At 44.5% G+C, this 22,703-nt stretch overlaps 1 protein-coding gene across 8 annotated transcripts in view; it reads left to right on the top strand.

The window, feature by feature from the left end:
* Nucleotides 1-21,605, top strand: part of PRRC2C (proline rich coiled-coil 2C) — a 75,154-nt gene extending 53,549 nt beyond the window's left edge. For 4 of the 8 annotated variants that reach the window (XM_040408650.1, XM_040408645.1, XM_040408646.1 and 1 more), the window contains 10 exons: nucleotides 621-742; nucleotides 2,446-2,564; nucleotides 2,670-2,898; nucleotides 2,970-3,071; nucleotides 4,498-4,698; nucleotides 4,873-4,944; nucleotides 10,516-10,655; nucleotides 10,779-10,914; nucleotides 15,456-15,686; nucleotides 20,223-21,605. In XM_040408650.1, coding sequence (XP_040264584.1) covers nucleotides 621-742; nucleotides 2,446-2,564; nucleotides 2,670-2,898; nucleotides 2,970-3,071; nucleotides 4,498-4,698; nucleotides 4,873-4,944; nucleotides 10,516-10,655; nucleotides 10,779-10,914; nucleotides 15,456-15,686; nucleotides 20,223-20,507 — 1,637 coding nt within the window. In that variant the 3' untranslated portion in view covers nucleotides 20,508-21,605. The remainder of the gene's footprint in view (nucleotides 1-620; nucleotides 743-2,445; nucleotides 2,565-2,669; nucleotides 2,899-2,969; nucleotides 3,072-4,497; nucleotides 4,699-4,872; nucleotides 4,945-10,515; nucleotides 10,656-10,778; nucleotides 10,915-15,455; nucleotides 15,687-20,222) is intronic. The other 4 variants (XM_040408648.1, XM_040408647.1, XM_040408649.1 and 1 more) reach the window with 4 other exon arrangements.
* Nucleotides 21,606-22,703: the final 1,098 nt, after the last annotated feature.

Here is a 22,703-nt window from a genome sequence, read left to right as displayed (position 1 = left end):
ACTTTTTCTTTAAGTTGACTTTGAAGCCCTAATTAGACCTGTTTAACACCGGTGTACAGCCGTGGGGTGCCTGAAGTCTGCCCTTCCCTATTCACTATAATGGGGACCAGTGGAGATCCGCCCGCAGCAGGGCAAATATGGTGGGTGGCGGCCGGACAAAAAGATAAGTGCTCATTTTATCATTTTGACTCTATCCCTGCACCTGAAAGAAATTCGGTATGTGAGAAGGGTGTGGTCTAGTAACCTGATCTGACAGTCTTAGCCTGCCAGAGTTTACCGGATCTGCATTGCCAAATTCTTCCATTCACCACCCGATTCCCATTGACTATAATGGGATCCGGAGGTGAACCCGTGGCTTTCTGGCATAAATGTCAGGTTTTGGATGGACAAATACAGGCTACCGGAAGAGCCTGCCAGATTCAGAAAAGCAACTGCGAATGTACCCCTAGTCCCCTTCATATGAAGAATGAGCAGAAGGTGCCTGCTACAGCAAGCTACTTCTCCGCTGTAGGTAATGGAGCCTTGACTCCTGTTTTGTCAAACATGATTAAAAATATATTAACTTTTTAATTCTGCTTTTTAAAGATTTTTGTTACTTATTAATGTTTCTTTTGGCACAGGAGCGGCAGCTCAGATACCTGCATTCTACATGGACACGAGTCATTTATTTAATACTCAGCATGCACGATTAGCTCCGCCAACTCTAACCCAACAGCAAGGATTCCAGCCAGGGCTCTCCCAAGTGAGTTTTTTTGTTTTCTCTTTGTATTTGTCACTGTAAAGGAACTGGACTTTACAGACCAAACCGATTTTGGCCTTAAAGGCAATTTGTCACCATGATTTTGGACTTCCAGATTTGGCCCCCTGTTTTTCTGCTGTTAGCTCTCAAAAATTGCACTGACAATATATTTCAGTACAGCTTTAAACACTTACAATGGAAGAATGGGGGCATTAGGTTAATAAAATACTGATCTGGACTCTTTATCTGCAGTACTACTCATATATTACAGCAGATAATAGTCCAAATTGTTGACTGTGTTACAGCTGACACTCGCTGCTGAAAGCAGCAGCTCAGTTCATGAGCCTGCACTATCTCTATATAAATGTAATAAATATACAGTACTGCAGCGTATTGTCATGCTGTACATTTACGGCATGGTGCTAGAAGGCATTAAAGGGGTTGTCCAAGTTATATTTATTGATGACCTATCCTCAGGATAGGTCATCAATATCAGATCGGCTGGGGTCCGACAGCCGGCACCCCCGGTGATCAGCGTTTTGAAGAGAAGGCGCGCGCCGTGCCAACGCCGCCTTTTCTTCCCTATTTACGTTCTCGCCGTTGCATCTGCTGCGGTGAGCAGATGTAATTTACACCCAAGCCGTCCAATTTATTTCAATGGTACGGATCGCTCCTATACAAGTGTATGGGAACGATCCGTCCCATTGAAATGAATGGGACTGTTAGGTGTAATTACACCTGCTCACCGCTGCAGATGCAACGGCAAGAAGATAAACGGTGAAGAGGCGGCGGCGCTGGCACGGCGCATGCCTTCTCTTCAAACAGCTGATCGGCGGGGGTGCCAGGTGTCGGACACCAGCCGATCTGATATTGATGACCTATCCTGAGGGTAGGTCATCAATAAATATAACTTGGACAACCCCTTTAATGAATTGTTTAAATCACTAGAAAAACCCACCTCCTGGAATTAAAAACTCCATCTCTCATCTGTGTCTTTGGGTATAGGTGCTGGAACTAGGAGTCAATACTGAGCGTGTTAGCTGCTCTTACCCGCTATACCCTTCGTGCAGACACTGAGCTAATGAGTTTAAGCCTAGCATCCCTAGGAGGCAGACCGGTATAAAGGAGGCAGAAAGTCCCCGTTCCCCCATTGGCAAAGGACGGAGACTAGTGTGTCATGACAACTGAATGGTGAAAATGCAGGAGCAATGCACTCTCTGCTTCATCTAACTGAGATCAGGGAAGCTGTTACATGGTAATGATTAACCAGAGCCTGGCACAGGTATATTCCAATACAGGCCTGTAGGTGGCAGCACTGCGCTAGAATAGACTGAATTCCATGAGTAATGGATCAATTTCCATCACTAAGTAGAAATGGCAATCTAATGATTGCTTGTTATACAAGGTATATACCTTGGGTGACTTTTATTTTTATTTTTTATAAACTGGTTTTAATAATATATAAAAATTTAAATCATCCCCCTTTCCTCAAAATTAAAATAAACAAAAAATTAAACATCATAGGCATCGCTGCATTTGAAAACGCCCATACTATTAAAACATAAAAATATCCCATACGGCGAACAGAGTAATGGATAAACAAAAAATTATTAAAATGGACGACTCTTCTGTGTAAGCTTGTGTAGAAGAGTTTCACAATGAAAATTCCCAATTTTGAAATTTTCTTTATTTTAATTTCCTCTTAGATTCCAATCCCCATTTATGCTCCCCTGCAAGGCCAGCATCAGGCTCAGCTTGGCTTGGCACCTGCTCCCCCTGTATCCCAAGCGCAAGAATTGTTTACCTCCTCTCTCCAGCCATACAGGTGAGCCAGTTCTGCTTAATACCTTGTACGTAGAAGGAGAGAATGGAAATGAGAAGTGATAAAAATGGAATACACTACTTACTATCCAGCACACTCTTTCCGCAGGTCTCAACAGGCATATTTACAGAGCAATCTGTCTCAGCCGTCCCAAGTTGTCTTGTCTGGCGCCTTACATAATTTCCCTGGAGTACAACACCAAGACCTTGCTAAAGCTCAGTCTAGCCTAGCATATCAGCAGACCACCAATACTCAGCCCATTTCTATCTTGTATGAACACCAGCTTGGTCAGTCTGGTTTAGGTGGCTCTCAGCTCATCGATACACACATTCTTCAGGTAAGAGTTTGATTTCAGCAGAACATTGTTGTATTGTGAGCAAGGAACTCATTAGCACTTTATCCCCACAGACACGACAGGGTCTTGGACAGCCTTCTAATATGTATTCTGGACAGCAGCCTAATCAGACCAGCTTCTACAACACTGCTCAGTCTCCTACAGCACTTCAGCAGGTGAGTGTTAAACATGTGAATTATATTACAGCCGAAAAAAAATCTGCATTTATTCATTGTCCATGAGTTGCGTCTGATATTGTATCTTGGCCCCATTCAAATTTATGGGGTTGAGCTGCGGTACCAGACACAGTGCATGATGAAAGGAAATGGCATAGGATTCTTAAGCTAGTGCTTATGAAACAATCTGTATTTTGAGCAATCTCTCATTTCTCCTTTGATTTATAATGTACATTAAAATGCCTTTCCAAGTTTTTAATACTTATGATCTATCCTCAGGATAGGTCATCAGTGTCTGATCGGTGGGGGGCTGACACCCGGGACCTCTGTGGATCAGCTGTTTTGAGAAGGTATCTGCACTCCTGTGAGTGCTGTGGCCTTCTCTGTGCTTGCCAAGCACAGTGCCGTACATTGTATAGTGGCTGTGCTTGGTATCATAGCTCAGTCCCATTCACTTGAATGGGTCTGAGCTGCTCCTAGGCCACGTAACCGATGAACGTGTTGTCACTGGCCTAGGAAAAGCTGTGAGAAGACCGCAGGGCTACTATGAGCGCCAGTGCCTTCTCAAACAGCTGATCGGCAGGGGTCCCGGGTGCCGGACCCCTGCCGATCAGATGACCTATCCAGAGGATAGATCATCAGTTTAAAAAAACTGCAGAACCCCTTTGAGTTCAGCTCCGAGAAGCCACAGTTGTCCTGGGAAACGCGTTTGTCACATGGACCTCTTTTTCTGAACCACACGTGTCTTAAAGAGGACCTTTCACCACTCCTGACCTGCCTGTTTTAATAGCTTCATGCATTCCCCACATTCTAACTATTCTGGAGCATCTATTCTTATGTCTCTATGTTGTGCCATTCCTCTATTACTTCTACTAGAAGTTATGAATCATTGCTATTAGCCTTCAGTAAGGGTACAGAGGGGAGGTAACCAGCTGGGGGGTGTACCTGCACAGACTCTCTCTATTCAATCAGTGCTGCCATTTTCAGACTGTGCAGGTACACCCCCCCACTGGTTATCTCCCCTCTGTACCCTTACTAAAGGGTAATAGCAATGATTCATAACTTCTAGTAGAAGTAATAGAGGAATGGCACAACATAGAGACATAAGAATAGATGCTCCTAAATGGTTATTACATCGGGAATGAACAAAGCTATTAAAACAGATGTCAGGACAGGTGAAAGGTCCTCTTTAACCTGCAGTGAGTTACACACTTGTGCAGTTTAGTCTAGTTTTTGTTAATTTCTCGCCCATATTCCTTGGGGGACACAGAAGACCTTGGGTATAGCTCAGCTCAAGGTCTGCTGTGTCCCCCCAAGGAAGAGCGAGAAAGAGATTTTACTGGTAAGTTATACAAAAATCTCCTTTTTCTGTTAACTGAATCTCACCAATACATGAATTACATTTATCTTAACCTTGTACTTCCAGATGACTTTACCTATGCAAGGATCACAGCTGTCCTTGCCCAACTTTGGTTCTACTGGGGGGCAGCCCCTCATTGCTTTATCTCAAGCAATGCCGCCTGCACCTCAAGCTCAACATCAGACTCTCTCTAGAGCGGGCCAAGTGAGCCAGGCTTACCGTGGCCTGATCCCTTCCGGCAGTCAGCATGGAATGATCGCTGGCAAGGTGACTACTGTAACTATTCTCTTTGCCTTTAGGCGATATATATTATGTATATTAATATTTACAGGAAGTACCTTTTTTTGGGGGATTTTTGATATTTCCTGAAAGACTGTCTGGGTTTATGTAATTGGTGCTTGTGGTGTTGGCTAAGATTGTGGTCTGTTTTTATCTCTGCAGTGTTCAGCTAGAGGGAAGAGTGGCTTTGCGTCAGTGTCCCCATGGAGCTATGGAGTCAACTACTTAAAATCGGTCAGATACTTAAATACACGTATTAGGGATTATTACTCATGGCTCTGGGCTCCTGTAACATGGAGAGCTGCTCTGGCTGACTTGTTTCACCAAAGTATTACATGGATAGCCTTTTATTTGAATGGAATTTTCTATTTATTTAATTACTAGCAGAAGGACCCGGCTTCGCACGGGTATATTTCATTTATTTCACTTAATTTTTGTGTGTGGTGTTAAAAGATATCAACAGTATCCCCTATAACAGTGAACTCCACGGCCCCACCCCCACCCCTTAACACTGACCCCCCTTCCCCCACAGTGCCCAGCCTTCTTGAAATGTTACCTTCACAGCAGCCCATCCCCTTAACTTTGACCTTCACAGCAGCCCATCCCCTTAAGGCCTCTTTCACACTACAGTATTTTGCGTTCAGTATACTGGACGTTTTTTGAGTTCAGTATACGGAACAGATACTGAACCATTCATTTCAATGGTTCAGCAAAAAATACTGAAGTGTCTCCGTGTGCATTTCGTTTCAGTATTTCAGTATTTCCGTGCCGTGGAAAGATAGAACATGTCCTATGTTTGTCCGCAAATCACGGTCCGTGTCTCCATTAAAGTCAATGGGTCCGCAAAAAAACGGAATGCATACGGAAGGCATCCGTATGTCATCCGTATGTCATCCGTTTTTTGCGGATCCGTCATTAACAAATGCTAGGCCCAGCCCACTGTGGCCATGTGTTTCTTGTTGCCAAACTTTGGCTGAGCACAAATACAGGTGGCTTCCGTTTTTGATCCGTGAAAAACGGACCGTATACGGGAACCATACGGAAACCATACTGAAAGGTTTTTGCGGACATACTGAACGGAAACGGAGACACAACGGAACCCAAAAACGGGACAACGGATCCGTGAAAAACGGAACGCAAAACACTGAAATGGACATACTGTAGTGTGAAAGAGGCCTAACTTTGACCTTCACAGCAGCCCATCCCCTTAACTTTGACCTTCACAGCAGCCCACCCCTTTAACAGTGAGTTTCACAGCACCCCACTCTCGACACTGACCTCCTCAGGGACCCGTCCCCCTACAGCAGCTCGCCCCTTAATACTGAACTCCATAAGGGACCGTTCCCTTATCTGTGTCCTCCAGTGTTCCCTGCCCCCTTAACAAAGACCTCCACAGCACCCATCCCTTTAACAGTGACCTCCACAGTACCCTGCTCCCTTAACAGTGAACTGCACAGCAGCTGCTCCTTTAATAGTGGCCCCTGCTCCCTGAACAGTGCCTGCCCCCCTTTAACTGTGGGCCTCCACCACGAGCGCCCCCACCCCCAAGGCTAGGGCTACGCGACCTGCTGATAAGGGACATGTAACCGTGTGTATGGCAGTTGGGATATGAAGAGAAAGACCTGCAGGCTTGTATTGGCTAATGTGGGTCATTTTTTAGGACTATCTGGGGAACGGTTCGTCCTAGAGAACCGAGACCACAAGATTTCTTTCCAGGTAGCAAGGGACGTGTATACCAAGTTTAGTTGAAATCGATGGTTGCTTTTTTGAGTGATCGCGGAACGAACATTTTGTAGTTGCCCCACCTCTCTACAGGGGTGGTCACAATGTAATAAAACATTTGCCTAGCTGATCTCCAGTAGTAAGGAAGTCAGACCTGTAGGATCAGCTGATCGCCACAAGGGCCTCTTTTTTTTACGGTCACTGATAAGTAATCCTAGTTACCTTCCCCCAATACAGTCTAATATCTAAGTAATTTGGGGCTTCTGTGATGCTCTTATGATTGGGTATTGGTTTTGGAAATGTAGCATCTTTATACAGTTTCATTCATTGTGATGTGGTTTTGGACCCCCCCTTCTTCCTTCCCCGTGTGCTATATCTTTGTCCATTTTTTGGGATCAATTACCACTTTTCCTTTAGAAAAAAAATATGGGAACATTGCAATGTAACAAATGAGCTGAGCGGATTGATTATAGTGATTTGTGAGAAAAGATTCCTTATAACTTGTGATTCATTGATGTGAACATCTGGTCACTGTGGATTCAGTAGTCCCTATCGGACTACCTTCCTTGTGTGATTGTGCATAAGCCCCGGATGAAAAGAGATTTAGATCAATAGGGTAAACAGGATCAGGGACATTTATTAAACATTTTATGCCACTAGTGTGGCATAAAGTTGCAAAATATGGCGCACGCCGTATTTACGCCTTTCTCACTTCTCTTTGAAATGTGCTGTGGAAAGTGGGCGTGGCTTAGGAGGGTCCTTGGACCTGTGGGCCAACGAGTTTACTATCCTTTACCCTAGAAACTGGTGTAAATTACAGTTCAGATCTACGCCAGCTCATCACTGGTGTAGATTTGACCTTGTGGCGCACAGACTGCCTGGAAATGCGCCAACTATGTTGGGGCCTATGATTCTTACTAAATTTGGCGCATTCTGTGTGTATCTGCCTTATTGATGTGACATTTATACTAAAGCTCGTTACTGCATCAGACGTTTTTTGGTTCTGCTTCTTCAAATATCATATGGTGGCATAATGTAGCATCGTGTATAGAAGCAGCGTGCATAGAAGGGATTGTTTTTAGGTCACAGGCCCAAAAGCCTTAGGCCTCTTTCACACGAACGATACGGATCGGCTCCAGGTGCGTTCCGTGAAACTCGCACCATTTTGCAAGCAAGTTCAGTCAGTTTTGTCTGCAATTGCATTCAGTTCAGTTTTTTCCATGCGGGTGCAATGCGTTTTGATGCGTTTTTCATGCGCGTGATAAAAAAAACGGAAGGTTTACAAACATCTCATAGCAACCATGCGTGAAAAACGCAGGATATAGAACATCCTGCGTTTTTCACCCAACGCAGAACTGGTGCGTATAAAAAACAAAAACGCTCATGTGCACAGAGCCATTAAAATGAATGGGTCAGTATTCAGTGCGGATGCTATGCGTTCACATCACGCATCGCACCCGCGTGGAAAACTCGCTCGTGTGAAAGAGGCCTGAACGTGCTGTAAGGGATTAACATGGCATCTTACTATGTTGCTGTTACATGCGACAAGTGTTTTTATGTAATTCAAATGAATGTCCACGTAGGAAATGTTTTCTCACAGCAATGGCTACTTCAGATATTTGTATTCAGAAGTGTGTATGTGACATAGACAGAGCCCACAGACCACAGTGGTGCATCTTAAAGGGGTTGTGCAGGGAGGGAGGGGGGTTTATGCAATCCCACTTTACCAGACCTTTAAAGGAAAGATGACCTGCTTCCCTGCACTGTCTGGCCTGCAGTGCTCCGCTGGGCTTCCTCGGTGTCCATATCTGGTTTGACATCGGCACAGCCAGTCGCTGACTGCAACTGTCGGTACTCCATGAAAATGGTCACATGATGCAAGGGGATCTAGTCTCCGGTGCAGCCAGTGATTGGCTGTAGCGATGTCAAATCGGATGTTTACATCAAGGAGCCCAGCAGAGCATCACAGGCCTGGAGGAGGGCGAGCCAGTGCCAGGAAGGAAGCAGATAAGTAATCTTCTTGGGGTTGACCCCTCCCCCAGTCATTCTTGCACAGCCCCTCTAAATTTACCACTTAGGCCAGTCATTGCCTGCAGCGGTACATGTGACTCGTCCATGTAAAGAGAGGCAGGGAGCTGGAGTGAAGTCATGGGGAGCAATTGAGTATTGATTTCTCCACATGTATTTCAGGCTAGGTGCAACCCCCTTTAAAAGGATTTTCCCATATGAAGGGATGGCATATAGCTAGAGGGGTCTGACCACTCGGCTTCCTTGAGATCCTGAAAATGAAGGCGCAGCAGTGAATGGAGGCAGCTGTAATTCTGCGTCGCAGGTTTTTGGGACAGTGCTTTGTAAGGAAATGGTTAAAGGGGTTCTGCACTTTGTTTTAACTGATGATCTATCCTCTGGATAGATCATCAGCTTCTGATCGGCCGGGGTCCGACACCCGGGACCCCCGCCGATCAGTTGTTTGAGAAGGCAGCGGCGCTCCAGTAGCACCGCGGCCTTCTCACGGTTTACCGCCGGCCCACTGACGTCACGAGTTCACGACTAGTATCAACTAGCGTGGGCGCGGCTAAGCTCTGTTCACTTGAATAGAACTTAGCCGCGCCCACGCTAGTTGATACTAGTCATGACGTCAGTGGGCCGGCGGTAAACAGTGAGAAGGCCGCGGTGCTACTGGAGCGCCGCTGCCTTCTCAAACAGCTGATCGGCGGGGGTCCTGGACGGAGGATAGATCATCAGTTAAAACAAAGTGCAGAACCCCTTTAAAGGGTTGCAGCGCTGAATTAGTGCTGTGACCCCCTTCATACTCTGAACCTGCAGGGTCCCTGAGATCAGACCCCTACCGATCACAATAGTGATTGCATATCCTAGCAATATGCTATCACTTCAGTATGGAAGTTTCCTGCCTTCCTTTTACAGTTGGTGCAAAAATCCTTTGCATAGATTGTGTCTGATATTGCAGCTCATCTTTTTCCAAGTCGCCTAGAATATAAGTTACAGCCTATGGGAGTAAGAGTACTTTCACACTTGCGTTTTTCTTTTCCGCCATAGAGTTCCGTCCTAGGGGCTCTATACCAGAAAAGAACTGATCCGTTTTATCCCCATGCATTCTGAATGGAGAGAAATCCGTTAAGGATGTCTTCAGTTCAGTCTTTTTGACTGATCAGGACAAAGATAAAACCGCAGCATGCTACGGTTTTATCTCCGGCCAAAAAAACTGAAGACTTGCCTGAATGCCAAATCCGTCATTTTTTCCATAGGAATATATTGGTGCCGAATCCGGCATTCAAAATGCCGGATCGCGCAGACTGAAAAAAAAAAGGTGAAAAATAAATGCCGGATCCATTTTTCCGGATGACACCAGAGAGACTGATCCAGAATTTCAATGCATTTTTCTGGCTGATCAGTCATTTTTAAGACTCATCAGTATCCTGATCAGTCTTACAAATGCCATCAGTTGGCATACGTTTTGCTGGATCTGGCAGGCAGTTCCGGCGACGGAGCTGCTTGCCGGATCACTCTGCCGCAAGTGTGAAAGTAGCCTTAGGCTCCATTCACACGTCCGCAATGTGTTTTGCGGATACACGGAGTCACAGATCCGCAAAACACGGAAAGCGGCAATGTGCGTTCCGCATTTTGCGGACCGCATATTGTCGACATAATAGAATATGCCTGTTCTTGTCCGGAATTGCGGACAAGAATAGGACATGTTCTATTTTTTTGCGGAAGCGGAAGTGCGGATCCGCAAATGTGGATGCGGACAGCACATTCCGTCCCCATAGAGAATGAATGGGTCCGCACCCTTTCCGCAAAATTGCGGAAAGGATGCGGACACATTTTGCGGACGTGTGAATGGAGCCTTAGTGGTGCTGTTTCTGAAAAAAAAAAAAAACTGTTCCCACTTTGTAATCTGGAATCGTCCCTTTTTCTCTCATTGGTATTTAGTACATACCTTCAAAGTTGTGTATTTTACAGTTTTATTACCATATATTGAATGGCTCTGTCTCAGCCTTGCTCAGATAATTGCATTTGCAGTTGATGATTTTTATTAATATTCATGTTCCTGTCTTTGTATAGATGAGTGATATAGATCTTAAACATTATGGGGGTGGATTGGACCATGTCAAGCCTGGAACTCCGCCTATAGCCGGAAGAAGCACAACGCCTACTTCCAGTCCTTTTCGGTATGGCTCGGTGTATTTTGGCTTGACTTCATTTTGCATTTCATACATTGATATAATCTGCATAAAAATGTAACAGCTGGTTAAATTCATTGCAATACTTGTACTGATCGTGTGTAACCGCCCGTGTTATAGTCAATTGTTTCTGTGTCTTTTTAGGGCAAGTTCAACTAGCCCCAATAGCCAGTCAAGTAAAATGAACAGCTTGGTGTACCAGAAGCATCAGTTTCCTTCCACAGCGGCCAGTGTACGGATGGGTCAGCCCCCATACCCCACACCACAGTTCCCTCCTCAGGTAACAGTTTAAAAATCTTACTGTATTTTAGTTCTTCTGTATTCTGGTCGTGACTTTTTGTATGTTGGAGGTGGGGGGGGAGCTTGTATTTATTAGGTTAGCTTCACACAGAATGTGTTCATCTCCCTGCTATTTGTCAGTGATCAGCATGGCCCGGGCTGCCGGTGAGTAATTCTGTCAGTCTTTACAGTCAGTATTGCACTGTACTAGTTAGACATTACAGCAGATAGTCGGGGCAACTGCTCGCTGGTGGAGGAGACTGCTGCACTTACATGCGACTATCTCCTTCAGAGTATAGGGAGAATCGATTGTTAATGCCATCGCTCTTCCCCATAAAGACTGTTTGCTGACAGCAGATCATGATTAGGCTACATTCACACGTCAGTATTTTTCTATATCCCGATTTTCGGTCCGTTTTTTGCGGATCCGTTGTTCCTGAAAATGTTTCCGTATGTCATCCGTATTTTGCGGATCCGCAAAAAACGGAAACATGTATAAATTTCAATAAGCAAATAAAGTTGTTTGGATTTCTTTGGAAAAAAAAAAGTGAATAAAAGTCTAGTTATGTGTTACCTCAGGTGCCATTTAATTTCCAGGAACGGAATCCGCATAAAACGGATGACATACGAATGTCTTCCGGTTTTTGCGTATCCATTGACTTTGTATTGGTCCAGGATCCGATTTTTGCGGAAAAGAATAGGACAAGTTTTATATTTTTTCGGACATGTGGAACGGAACAACGGAAACGGACAGCACACATTGTGCTGTCCGATTTTTTTCCAGGACCCATTGAAAATGAATGGGTACAGAACTGGTCCAGATCTGTTCCGCATCAAACGGAACAGATCAGGAAAGAAAAAACGGACGTGTGAATGGACCCTTACACAGCACAATCTGCAAACGGTAAACGGTCATTTTTGTGTGCACATAATCGGTAGTACATTTACACCGCCCGATCATTGCTAACGAGCATTCCTAGCAATAATCTGTGTGACTCTCGGCCCATGTAAAGTGCCCTTTAGTAACGTTCATTGTAGGGCTAAAATGATTACTTGATTGATTGAATCGAGTAATTCGACACACAAAAATCATCAATGCAAATTTCTTGCATCGAGGATTAGTTTGTGTCATGTGACCACAGATCGGGAGTTAAGCGCTTGCTATTACTTACCACTATGTGGTCACCCGCCAGCCCATGCCACGCTGCACTGGATCCTGACACATATTCCGGTCATAGTGCACGTAAGCGTGCACTATGACCTGGCGCTGTGACCTCAGGATCCAGTGCAGAGAAGAGGAAGGAAGGAGCTGTGGAGCAGCGCCCCTACGGGAAAGTTAAGTACACTGCTCAAAAAAATAAAGGGAACACTTAAACAACACAATGTAACTCCAAGTCAATCACAATTCTGTGAAATCAAACTGTCCACTTAGGAAGCAACACTGAGTGACAATCAATTTTACATGCTGTTGTGCAAATGGGATAGAAAACAGGTGGAAATTATAGGCAATTAGCAAGACACCCCCAATAAAGGAGTGGTTCTGCAGGTGGTGACAACAGACCACTTCTCAGTTCCTATGCTTCCTGGCTGATGTTTTGGTCACTTTTGAATGCTGGCGGTGCTTTCACTCTAGTGGTAGCATGAGACGGAGTCTACAATCCACACAAGTGGCTCAGGTAGTGCAGCTTATCCAGGATGGCACATCAATGCGAGCTGTGGCAAGAAGGTTTGCTGTGTCTGTCAGCGTAGTGTCCAGAGCATAGAGGCGCTACCAGGAGACAGGCCAGTACATCAGGAGACGTGGAGGAGGCCGTAGGAGGGCAACAACCCAGCAGCAGGACCGCTACCTCCGCCTTTGTGCAAGGAGGAACAGAAGGAGCACTGCCAGAGCCCTGCAAAATGACCTCCAGCAGGCCACAAATGTTCATGTGTCTGCTCAAACGGTCAGAAACAGACTCCATGAGGGTGATATGAGGGCCCGACGTCCACAGGTGGGGGTTGTGCTTACAGCCCAACACCGTGCAGGACGTTTGGCATTTGCCAGAGAACACCAAGATTGGCAAATTCACCACTGGCTCCCTGTGCTCTTCACAGATGAAAGCAGGTTCACACTGAGCACATGTGACAGACGTGACAGAGTCTGGAGACGCCATGGAGAACGTTCTGCTGCCTGCAACATCCTCCAGCATGACCGGTTTGGCATTGGGTCAGTAATGGTGTGGGGTGGCATTTCTTTGGAGGGCCGCACAGCCCTCCATGTGCTCGCCAGAGGTAGCCTGACTGCCATTAGGTACCGAGATGAGATCCTTAGACCCCTTGTGAGACCATATGCTGGTGCGGTTGGCCCTGGGTTCCTCCTAATGCAAGACAATGCTAGACCTCATGTGGCTGGAGTGTGTCAGCAGTTCCTGCAAGACGAAGGCATTGATGCTATGGACTGGCCCGCCCGTTCCCCAGACCTGTATCCAATTGAGCACATCTGGGACATCATGTCTCGCTCTATCCACCAACGTCACGTTGCACCACAGACTGTCCAGGAGTTGGCAGATGCTTTAGTCCAGGTCTGGGAGGAGATCCCTCAGGAGACCGTCCGCCACCTCATCAGGAGCATGCACAGGCATTGTAGGGAGGTCATACAGGCACGTGGAGGCCACACACACTACTGAGCCTCATTTTGACTTGTTTTAAGGACATTACATCAAAGTTGGATCAGCCTGTAGTGTGTTTTTCCACTTTAATTTTGAGTGTGACTCCAAATCCAGACCTCCATGGGTTAAAAAATTTGATTTCCATTTTTTTTATTTTTGTGTGATTTTGTTGTCAGCACATTCAACTATGTAAAGAACAAAGTATTTCAGAAAAAGATTTAATTAATTCAGATCTAGGATGTGTTATTTTTGTGTTCCCTTTATTTTTTTGAGCAGTGTATTTTATTTCACTGGCGCTGGGGACACTTAAGGGGGACAGCTGGTAATAAATGGCATGGAGGGGCAGATGGGAGTGGGGGACATGAAGGGGCTGATCTGATGGCACTGGGGGACATGAAGGGGTTGATCTGATGGCACTGGGGGACATGGAGGGGCTAATCTGATGGCACTGGGGGACATGGAGGGGCTAATCTGATGGCACTGGGGGACATGGAGGGGCTAATCTGATGGCACTGGGGGACATGGAGGGGCTAATCTGATGGCACTGGGGGACATGGAGGGGCTAATCTGATGGCACTGGGGGAGTGGGGCACATGGCAATGGAGGGGCTGATGGCATTGGGGTGGGGGACAGCTGAAGGCACTGGGGGAACGGAGCTGATGGCACTAGGGGAACTGATGCACTTGTGCTGATCATACAGGGGGGAACGAAGGGTGTTGGGGACAGATGGCAGGGGGTCTGATTAATCGATTATTACTCAATTAATCGATAGAATACTCTATTACTGAAATAATCATTTACTGCAGCCCTAGTTCATTGAGAGAGCGCTGCTAAGGACAGAGGAGCTCTAGTGCTTGAAAGGGCTCAGGCTTGCCCCTTGGTCTCCTGAAGACCTAATTAACATATTAATGAAATGTTATAAGGAAGTTAAGGCCTCATGCACACGACCGTTGTTTTGGTCCGCATTCGAGCCGCAGTTTTTGCGGCTCGGATGTGGACCCATTCACTTCATTGGGTCCGCAAAAGATAATCCGTTCCGTGGCCCCACAAAAATAAATGTCCTATTTTTGTCTGTTTTGCGGACAAGAATAGGCATTTCTACAAGCCTGTTCCGTTCCGCAAGTTGCGGAAGGCACACGGGTGGCTTCCGTTTTTTTGCGGACCGGAAAAAACGAATGGTCGTGTGCATGAGACCTAATGCTAGCATTCTTCCACCATGGTCAAACGTTATAAATAACTGAAATAGTGTCAGCGGTTTTCAGAAACCTGATTTACCACTGGGCACAAAGATATGCCATGAGGACAGAGATCCAGATGATTGATGTGCCTCCTTTCATCGGGGAATGTGTTTGACTGGACTGTCGGTAAACATGAGTGGGAAAACGCCATCTGTCGGACTTCTCTCCAAGCAAGGAGAGGAAGGTGTTTGCACCGACAAATACACAATACAAATCCGCATCTTTGGATATACAGCTGCAGAATTCAAGTTTGCTGGATAAATTTGAAAACAAATGCAGATGGATTTGTGTATTTTCATATATAAAAATGTCTATACCACATTAATAGATTAATTAGAACCCTTAATGTCATTTGCTATAAGTGTCTATGGAAAGAGATATATGGAAAGGCATTGTCTTCTGAACCTAGAGCAGGGGTAGGCAACCTCTGGCACTCCAGCTGTTGTGAAACTACAACTCCTAGCATGCATTCTTGCTCTGCTCTTCTCCGAACTCTCATAGAAATGAGCGGAGCATGCTGGGAATTGTAGTTTTAAAACAGCTGGAGTGCCGAAGGTTGCAGAACCCTGACAGAAAGGGATATTTTTATTTTATTTATTTTTTTGACCTTACATGCTTTAGTAAGATAAACTCACTTCATGTTTTTCCCTGTCCAGATACTTTCTCAGCCTAATTTGGTTCCACCAATGGTCAGAGGACCACATCCGAACACGTTCCAACCTCCTGTTCAGCGTCCACCCATTGCACTGACTAGCCAAATGCCCCCACAGATGCCCACAGGCTTGATGAACCATCCCCCGCGCCTTCATCACGTGTCTCGCACCCCTCCTATTCCACCTTCTGGCGTGCGAGTTAATGCTGCAATAAAGGCAGAGCAAGATCTGAAGGTCAGTTTGGTTTCTGCTATGGTATTCCATATTCCCTGTACTTTAGAAAGTCTACCAGGAAAAATGATGTGCATTTCCTCTAAATCAGTGTTCCTCAAGTCCAGTCCTCAGGGCCCACCTACTGGTCTTTTTTTCAGAATTTCCTTAGTATTGAGCAGGTGAGTTAGTGTCGTTAGGACTTGCCACCGGTATTCATTCTGTGGGATATTCTGAAATCCTGAGCGGCAGGTGGGCCCTGAGGACTGGAGTTAAGGAACACCGTGCTAAATGCATTATTAAGATACTGAATCACAACAGTTATCACTGTGCCCCCATCCCTTCCCCTTTAACCACCTCAGCCCCCTAGCTTAAACCCCCTTAATGACCAGACCACTTTTTACAATTCTGCACTACACTACTTTCACGGTTTATTGCGCGGTCATACAACTTACCACCCAAATGAATTTTACCTCCTTTTCTTCTCACTAATAGAGCTTTCATTTAGTGGTATTTCATTGCTGCTGACATTTTTTACTTTTTTTATTATTAATCGAAATTGACCGAAATTTTTGCAAAAAAATGAAATTTTCACTTTCTGTTGTAAATTTTTTCAAACAAAACTACATTTCGATATAAATTTTTCTCTAAATTTATTGTTCTACATGTCTTTGATAAAAAAAAAATGCAATAAGTGTATATTTATTGGTTTGGGTAAAAGTTAGGGCGTTTACAAACTATGGTACAAAAAATGTGAATTTCCGCATTTTGAAGCAGCTCTGACTTTCTGAGCACCTGTCATGTTTCCTGAGGTTCTACAATGCCCAGACAGTAGAAACACCCCACAAATGACCCCATTTCGGAAAGTAGACACCCTAAGGTATTCGCTGATAAGCATAGTGAGTTCATGGAAGTTTTTTTATTTTTTGTCACAAGTTAGCGGAAAATGATTTATTTTTTATTTTTTTCTTACAAAGTCTCATATTCCACTAACTTGTGACAAAAAATAAAATTTTACATGAACTCCCCATACCCCTCACGGAATACCTTGGGGGGTCTTCTTTCCAAAATGGGGTCACTTGTGGGGTATTTATACTGCCCTGGCATTTCAGGGGCCCTAAAGCGTGAGAAGAAGTCTGGAATTCAAATGCGTAAAAAATGCCCTGTGAAATCACAAAGATACTCTTTGGAATTTGGTCCCCTTTGCGCACCTAGGCTGCAAAAAAGTGTCACGCATGTGGTATCGCCGTACTCAGGAGAAGTAGGGCAATGTGTTCTGGGGTGTCTTTTTACATATACCCATGCTGGGTGAGAGAAATATCTCTGTAAAATAACAACTTTGTATAAAAAAAATGGGAAAAGTTGTCTTTTACAGAGATATTTCTCTCACCCAGCATGGGTATATGTAAAAAATCTCTGTAAAAGACAACTTTTCCCATTTTTTTTTATACAAAGTTGTTATTTTACAGAGATATTTCTCTCACCCAGCATGGGTATATGTAAAAAGACACCCCAGAACACATTGCCCTACTTCTCCTGAGTACGGCGATACCACATGCGTGACACTTTTTTGCAGCCTAGGTGCGCAAAGGGGACCAAATTCCAAAGAGTATCTTTGTGATTTCACAGGGCATTTTTTACGCATTTGAATTCCAGACTTCTTCTCACGCTTTAGGGCCCCTGAAATGCCAGGGCAGTATAAATACCCCACATGTGACCCCATTTTGGAAAGAAGACACCCCAAGGTATTCCGTGAGGGGCATGGCGAGTTCCTAGAATATTTTTTTTCTTGGCACAAGTTAGCGGAAAATGTTTTTTTTTTTTTTTTTTTTTCTCTTACAAAGTCTCATATTCCACTAACTTGTGACAAAAAATAAAATTTTACATGAACTCGCCATGCCCCTCACGAAATACCTTGGGGTGTCTTCTTTACAAAATGGGGTCACATGTGGGGTATTTATACTGCCCTGGCATTTTAGGGGCCCTAAAGCGTGAGAAGAAGTCTGGAATATAAATGTCTAAAAAAATTTACGCATTTGGATTCAGTGAGGGGTATGGTGAGTTCATGTGAGATTTTCTTTTTTGTCACAAGTTAGTGGAATATGAGACTTTGTAAGAAAAAAAAAAAAAAAAAATCTATTTCCGCTAACTTGTGCCAAAAAAAAAAAAAAATCTTCTATGAACTCGCCATGCCCCTCAAATATAGCGCCGCAGCGATTTTACGCTGTTTTTGCAGTGATCAGAAAAATAAAAATTCTGCGGTGGGGCGGACTGAACGCAAGTGTGCGCACAAGATCAGGCCTGATCAGGCGAACACTGCGTTTTTTGTAGAGCCTATAGAACATGTCCTATTCTTGTCCGCAATTGCAGACAAGAAAAGGCATTTTCTATATAGTTCTGGCAAAATGCGGAAAGCACATTGCTGGTGTCCGTGTTTTTCGGATCCGCGGTGTCCGTGTTTTGCGGCTCCGCGGTGTCCGTGGATCCGCAAAACACATACGGACGTCTTAATGGAGCCTTACAGGGGGGTGATCAGGGGTTAATAAGGGGTTAATAAGTGACGGGGGCGGGGGTGTAGTGTAGTGTGGTGTTTGGTGCTACTTACAGAGCTGCCTGTGTCCTCTGGTGGTCGATCCAAACAAAGGGGACCGCCAGAGGACCAGGTAGCAGGTATATTAGACGCTGTTAACAAACAGCGTCTAATATACCTTTTTGGGGTTAAAAAAATCGCATCTACAGCCTGCCAGCGAATGATCGCCGCTGGCAGGCTGTAGATCAACTCGTTTACCTCCCGATCCTGTCAACGCGCGACAGGAAATCTCACGTCTCGCGAGATGATGTGTCGAAGAGGAACAAATCGACCCCCTCCGGAACACAATCCTGCGTTAGGCGGTCTGGAGGCGGTTAACTTAGTGAAAGTTTCTTGGGAAAACATCAAATGGTGGCTGTGAAGGCCCTGAAAATTTCAAAAGCCAGAATAAGTTATATACTGTCTTAAAGGGGTTGTCCCATGAAAAATATGCTACAGTTTTCAGTCCAGCACCTGGATCTGAATACTTTTGTAATTGCATGTAATTAAAAATTTTGCATAACCACTAAGTTATTCAATAAAATGTATCTGTATAGCGCCTGACTTTTAATATGTAGGAGATAAAAATGGCCCCTACAGACAAACAACAAGTAAGACGTGCACCCTCAGCAAGGTGTGGTGAGAGAGCATAGACGGTTACAGTACAGACATAAATACTGATGGTGGGCTGGACAAATATAAACGTAGAGGGTCAGGCGAGAGGGTGTAAGTGTGTACTACCCACTAGCCCTAGTGCCTCCCTACTTCTCCTAGTCCACCCTAAGACGTGTGTCCAAGGGACGGGGTCCAAAAAAGCCCCGCAAGGGGTGGCCCAGACTGGAACTCTGATCCTATATTGGAATCCCTGATGAGGCCCTGACCAATAAAGAAAAAAAGGGAAGAATTCCATACATTGGAACAACACACATGCAGATTAAGGGTCCATTCACACGTCCGTTGTTTCTTTCCAGATCTGTTCCGCAAAAAACGGAACAGATCAGGAAAGAAACAACGGACGTGTGAATGGACCCTTAAGGAGATTAACTCCACCAAAAAAACAGGAAGGATTAAATGGAGGAATACTCAAGTGTTCGAACGCGTTTCTTTGATAGAGGCCCCAGGGGACATGGGGCATAAACGATGGTTATCCCTACCAGCTGATAGCCCAGTAGTTAGGGAGTAACCTGTATATTCGCTGCAGTCAGTATGTGGCTGAGCTTTTTGGTGGCTGCGGTCAGCATATGGCTGTAAACCCACATCTAAGCAAGACCCCGGGTGGTGGTGTCTCCTAGAATAGTGACAGGCCGGTTTCACTGCCTTTCCTGACCGACCATCTTTATTTGAATCTGTATAGCGCCACCTGCAGTTTCTTTTTCTTATGTCTTTGACCTGCTCACTGAGATGGCCGCACATGCTCAGTTTCATCCTTCATCAGTCTCCTGAGCTGTGATAGGGAGAGCATGGACACGCCCCCTGAGCTGTGATATAGCATGGACACTCCCCCTGAGCTGCAGCAGAAAAGACACTCCCCTTGGGCTGTCAGCTTGATATAAATCTAGCAGAGCAATGACTGGGGAGATCTCTGGATCCATGTGAGAACAGGGCTGGTTCTAGCTTTGTTAGAGATTGTCATGTACTATGTGATGTCTAATTTTCACTTTTTACATTAGTCATTGGATAACCTCTTTAAAGGGCTGGTCTAATGAAGACCTTGTCCATCCACCCTAATAGTGCATATGGTCATCATAGGCAAGTTCCTGACCCTTGATCCTGCATGAACCAGAACATCCATTCATTGCTTAGAAAGTCATTCACGCGAATAGCTGGCATGAAGTGCTATGTTTTTCCTGCTGATCTCGTTGCTTTGGATAATGTTTTCACTTTCAGAGTTGCAGAAAAGTGGTCTAATGCAACAAATGCATTAATGTGCCTTGACTCATCTTAATTTATGGGACACGTCTTTTTCTCTCATTTTTTTCCTTTCCCTTAAGGCAAAACAGAGAGCAGAGGTCTTACAGTCGACACATCGCTTCTTTGAACAGCAGCAGCATCAGCAGAGCAAACCTGTGATCCCCAAACCTCCGACAACTGCGTCGGCCCCTCCAAAGCCGTCAGACATCCTAACAGAGCCTCCTATGGTCTCGCAGGAGAAGGTAGAAGAGAATTTGGCTGCATCCGCTGCCCTGGCTCAAGCTTCGGTGCCAACCGCCACAAAACCCATCAGAACTGGACCAATTAAACCTCAAGCCATCAAAACGGAAGACACAAAATCATAGAGACAGCTCGGCAGGTGGTTGCGTTCTAAGCACTACACTTGAGTGTATGGATAAGAATTTCATTGTTTACTGAAATATGCAGCATCTGATCTAAGATTAGGAGGGGAAGCGGGAGCTTTAGTTATCTGTACCGATCAGAACAGCGTCTGTCGATCCTTACAGCATTTCAAGTTGCGAAACATAGAAGACTGTGCCCAGCCAGCTCTGGCACCTTTTTGATTTCGACTAGGTGTGTCTGTGACTAGTGAGTGCAACGTAACGCTGGCATCCAGTGTACAACTGTATGCCACACGGGAAAGCTCACACTGTCCGGTAGATTGGAAACACTACCCTGCAGAGTTATTCCCAACAGCTCACTCTGGTTTAGCGAGGCTAAAGTGCAGCTTGATCCTAGATGTACACCCAAACACGCTTTATGGTCTTGTTTAGGGTTACATTGTTGGCTTTGTCTTGCCCCACAGTGTTTGCTCTCCCAATATCTCACCCTTCTGTGTATGTTGTGCCCTTGATTACAAGACATTCTCTCGAAAACACTTGCAAGCAATTTATTACTATTGGGATTCGCACAGACCTGACTCCTGAATTAGGGCGCATGTGGTCTTACAGGTCACAAGCAAAGCTCAAGGCATTGGGCCCCTGTATCTTTTTTTTTTTTTTTTCCCCTCCTCCTCGGAGAGTATATATATATATATATATATTTGGTCAGCTGTGTAGAAAGAAACCTAGCTTCATGTAATTTCCCCCAAACCATGCTGTGGTAGACCAATGGAATCCATGCCAACGTCGCTGCTGTCTTTTCACCTATATCAGTCTATACTGTACCTTTTTAAGATCTAACCTCCTGTGACGTTTTTTTTTCTCCCTTTTGAAATCCAATCACGTTATACAGCAACCTTTTTATATAAAGAATAGGAACGCTGGAGTTCACTTCTGTTCAAGACAAAAACTGTACATTATAAGATATCTTGTAAATGCAGCTATGTTGTGGTAACGGTGTTCTTATTAAACTTAAAGAAAAACTCTTATTTTGCCCAGTATAAGGGTTTTTGCTTGTTTTTTTTTTTTATTCAGTAGCTCTACAAAAAAAAAAAAAAAAAACTTGATTAAAGAGAAGTCCTTGGCATTTATATGTAAAATCTACCCAATAAAGAGGGAATTAAGTCTAAAGGCACACAACACAATAACAGTGGTTGTCATTATAGGCCCCTTTTAAAAACCTTTCCCACAAGTTATTGTTACTACCCGTATTGCCAGTAATTTCCAGTTAGTATTTCCTTACCAGTTTCTAACTAAAACGTTAGGGTAAAAGCTACTGGTGAATTTTTATTTTATTTTTTAAATACTACCCAAAAGTCATTGCATTTCTGGCTTGGCCTGCTGTACAGAATAGTTGCAGACAGAGCGAGCTGCAGTTTAGTTGTGTATTTTTTCTTTCTTTCCTTTCTTTTTTTTTTTTTTAAATATAAATATATAAATATATATAAATATACAGATTTTCTTTCTTTTTAGCTGTTTTTTGTCATCTTTTTTGCAATTAAATACTGGGGATAGTATAGCTTTCCCACCCATCCTTTTGGCTTTGTACAGAATTTACAGCCACTCTTAGCCCTGCTCTGTTGAGAGAGAGAAAAAGAGAAATACATTGTATGGAAATATGTAAGGTCTGTACTTGATCCAGGTTTGATTACAGGAACTAATAAAGTATTCTCTAAATAAATACCTTTTTGCTGCTTGTTATGCATGAATGGTTTCCTTTCGGGGGCAATGAAAGCGTACCGGTCTTGTGTGTACTGTACAGGTCATTATATGGCTTGTATGCTGCACTCTTTATTTTTTTTTTATTTTTTTACCAGTTTCCCCATCTGCAGGCTATATCTCTGATTCTCCGTTCTCCCAAAGCTACTGGATAGAGACTAGTTGCTGTAATGAGGAGGAGAGGAGATTTTGCTCTCCTCTCTATGGCATACACTCAGAAGCAGCAGGCACAGATATTACAGGGGCTGGCCAGTTTATATTACTAGCTGCACATGCTGGAAAGCTAGTAATAAACATTATTGAATTATCAGCACTGATGTCCAATAGTTTAATATGAATAGTTCATACAGGTCCGCTGACCTGTGTGCCGGCGGCGTGCTTGGAACATGGCTGCTGATGGAGGGTTCTGTCCATCAGCAGCCTCCATTCACTTACACTGGG

Source organism: Bufo bufo, chromosome 9 (genome assembly GCF_905171765.1).
Source record: "Bufo bufo chromosome 9, aBufBuf1.1, whole genome shotgun sequence".
Classification (NCBI taxonomy): domain Eukaryota; kingdom Metazoa; phylum Chordata; class Amphibia; order Anura; family Bufonidae; genus Bufo; species Bufo bufo.
The sequence above is the reverse complement of the archived record's forward strand: the minus strand, read 5'-3'. Positions and strand labels throughout refer to the sequence as shown.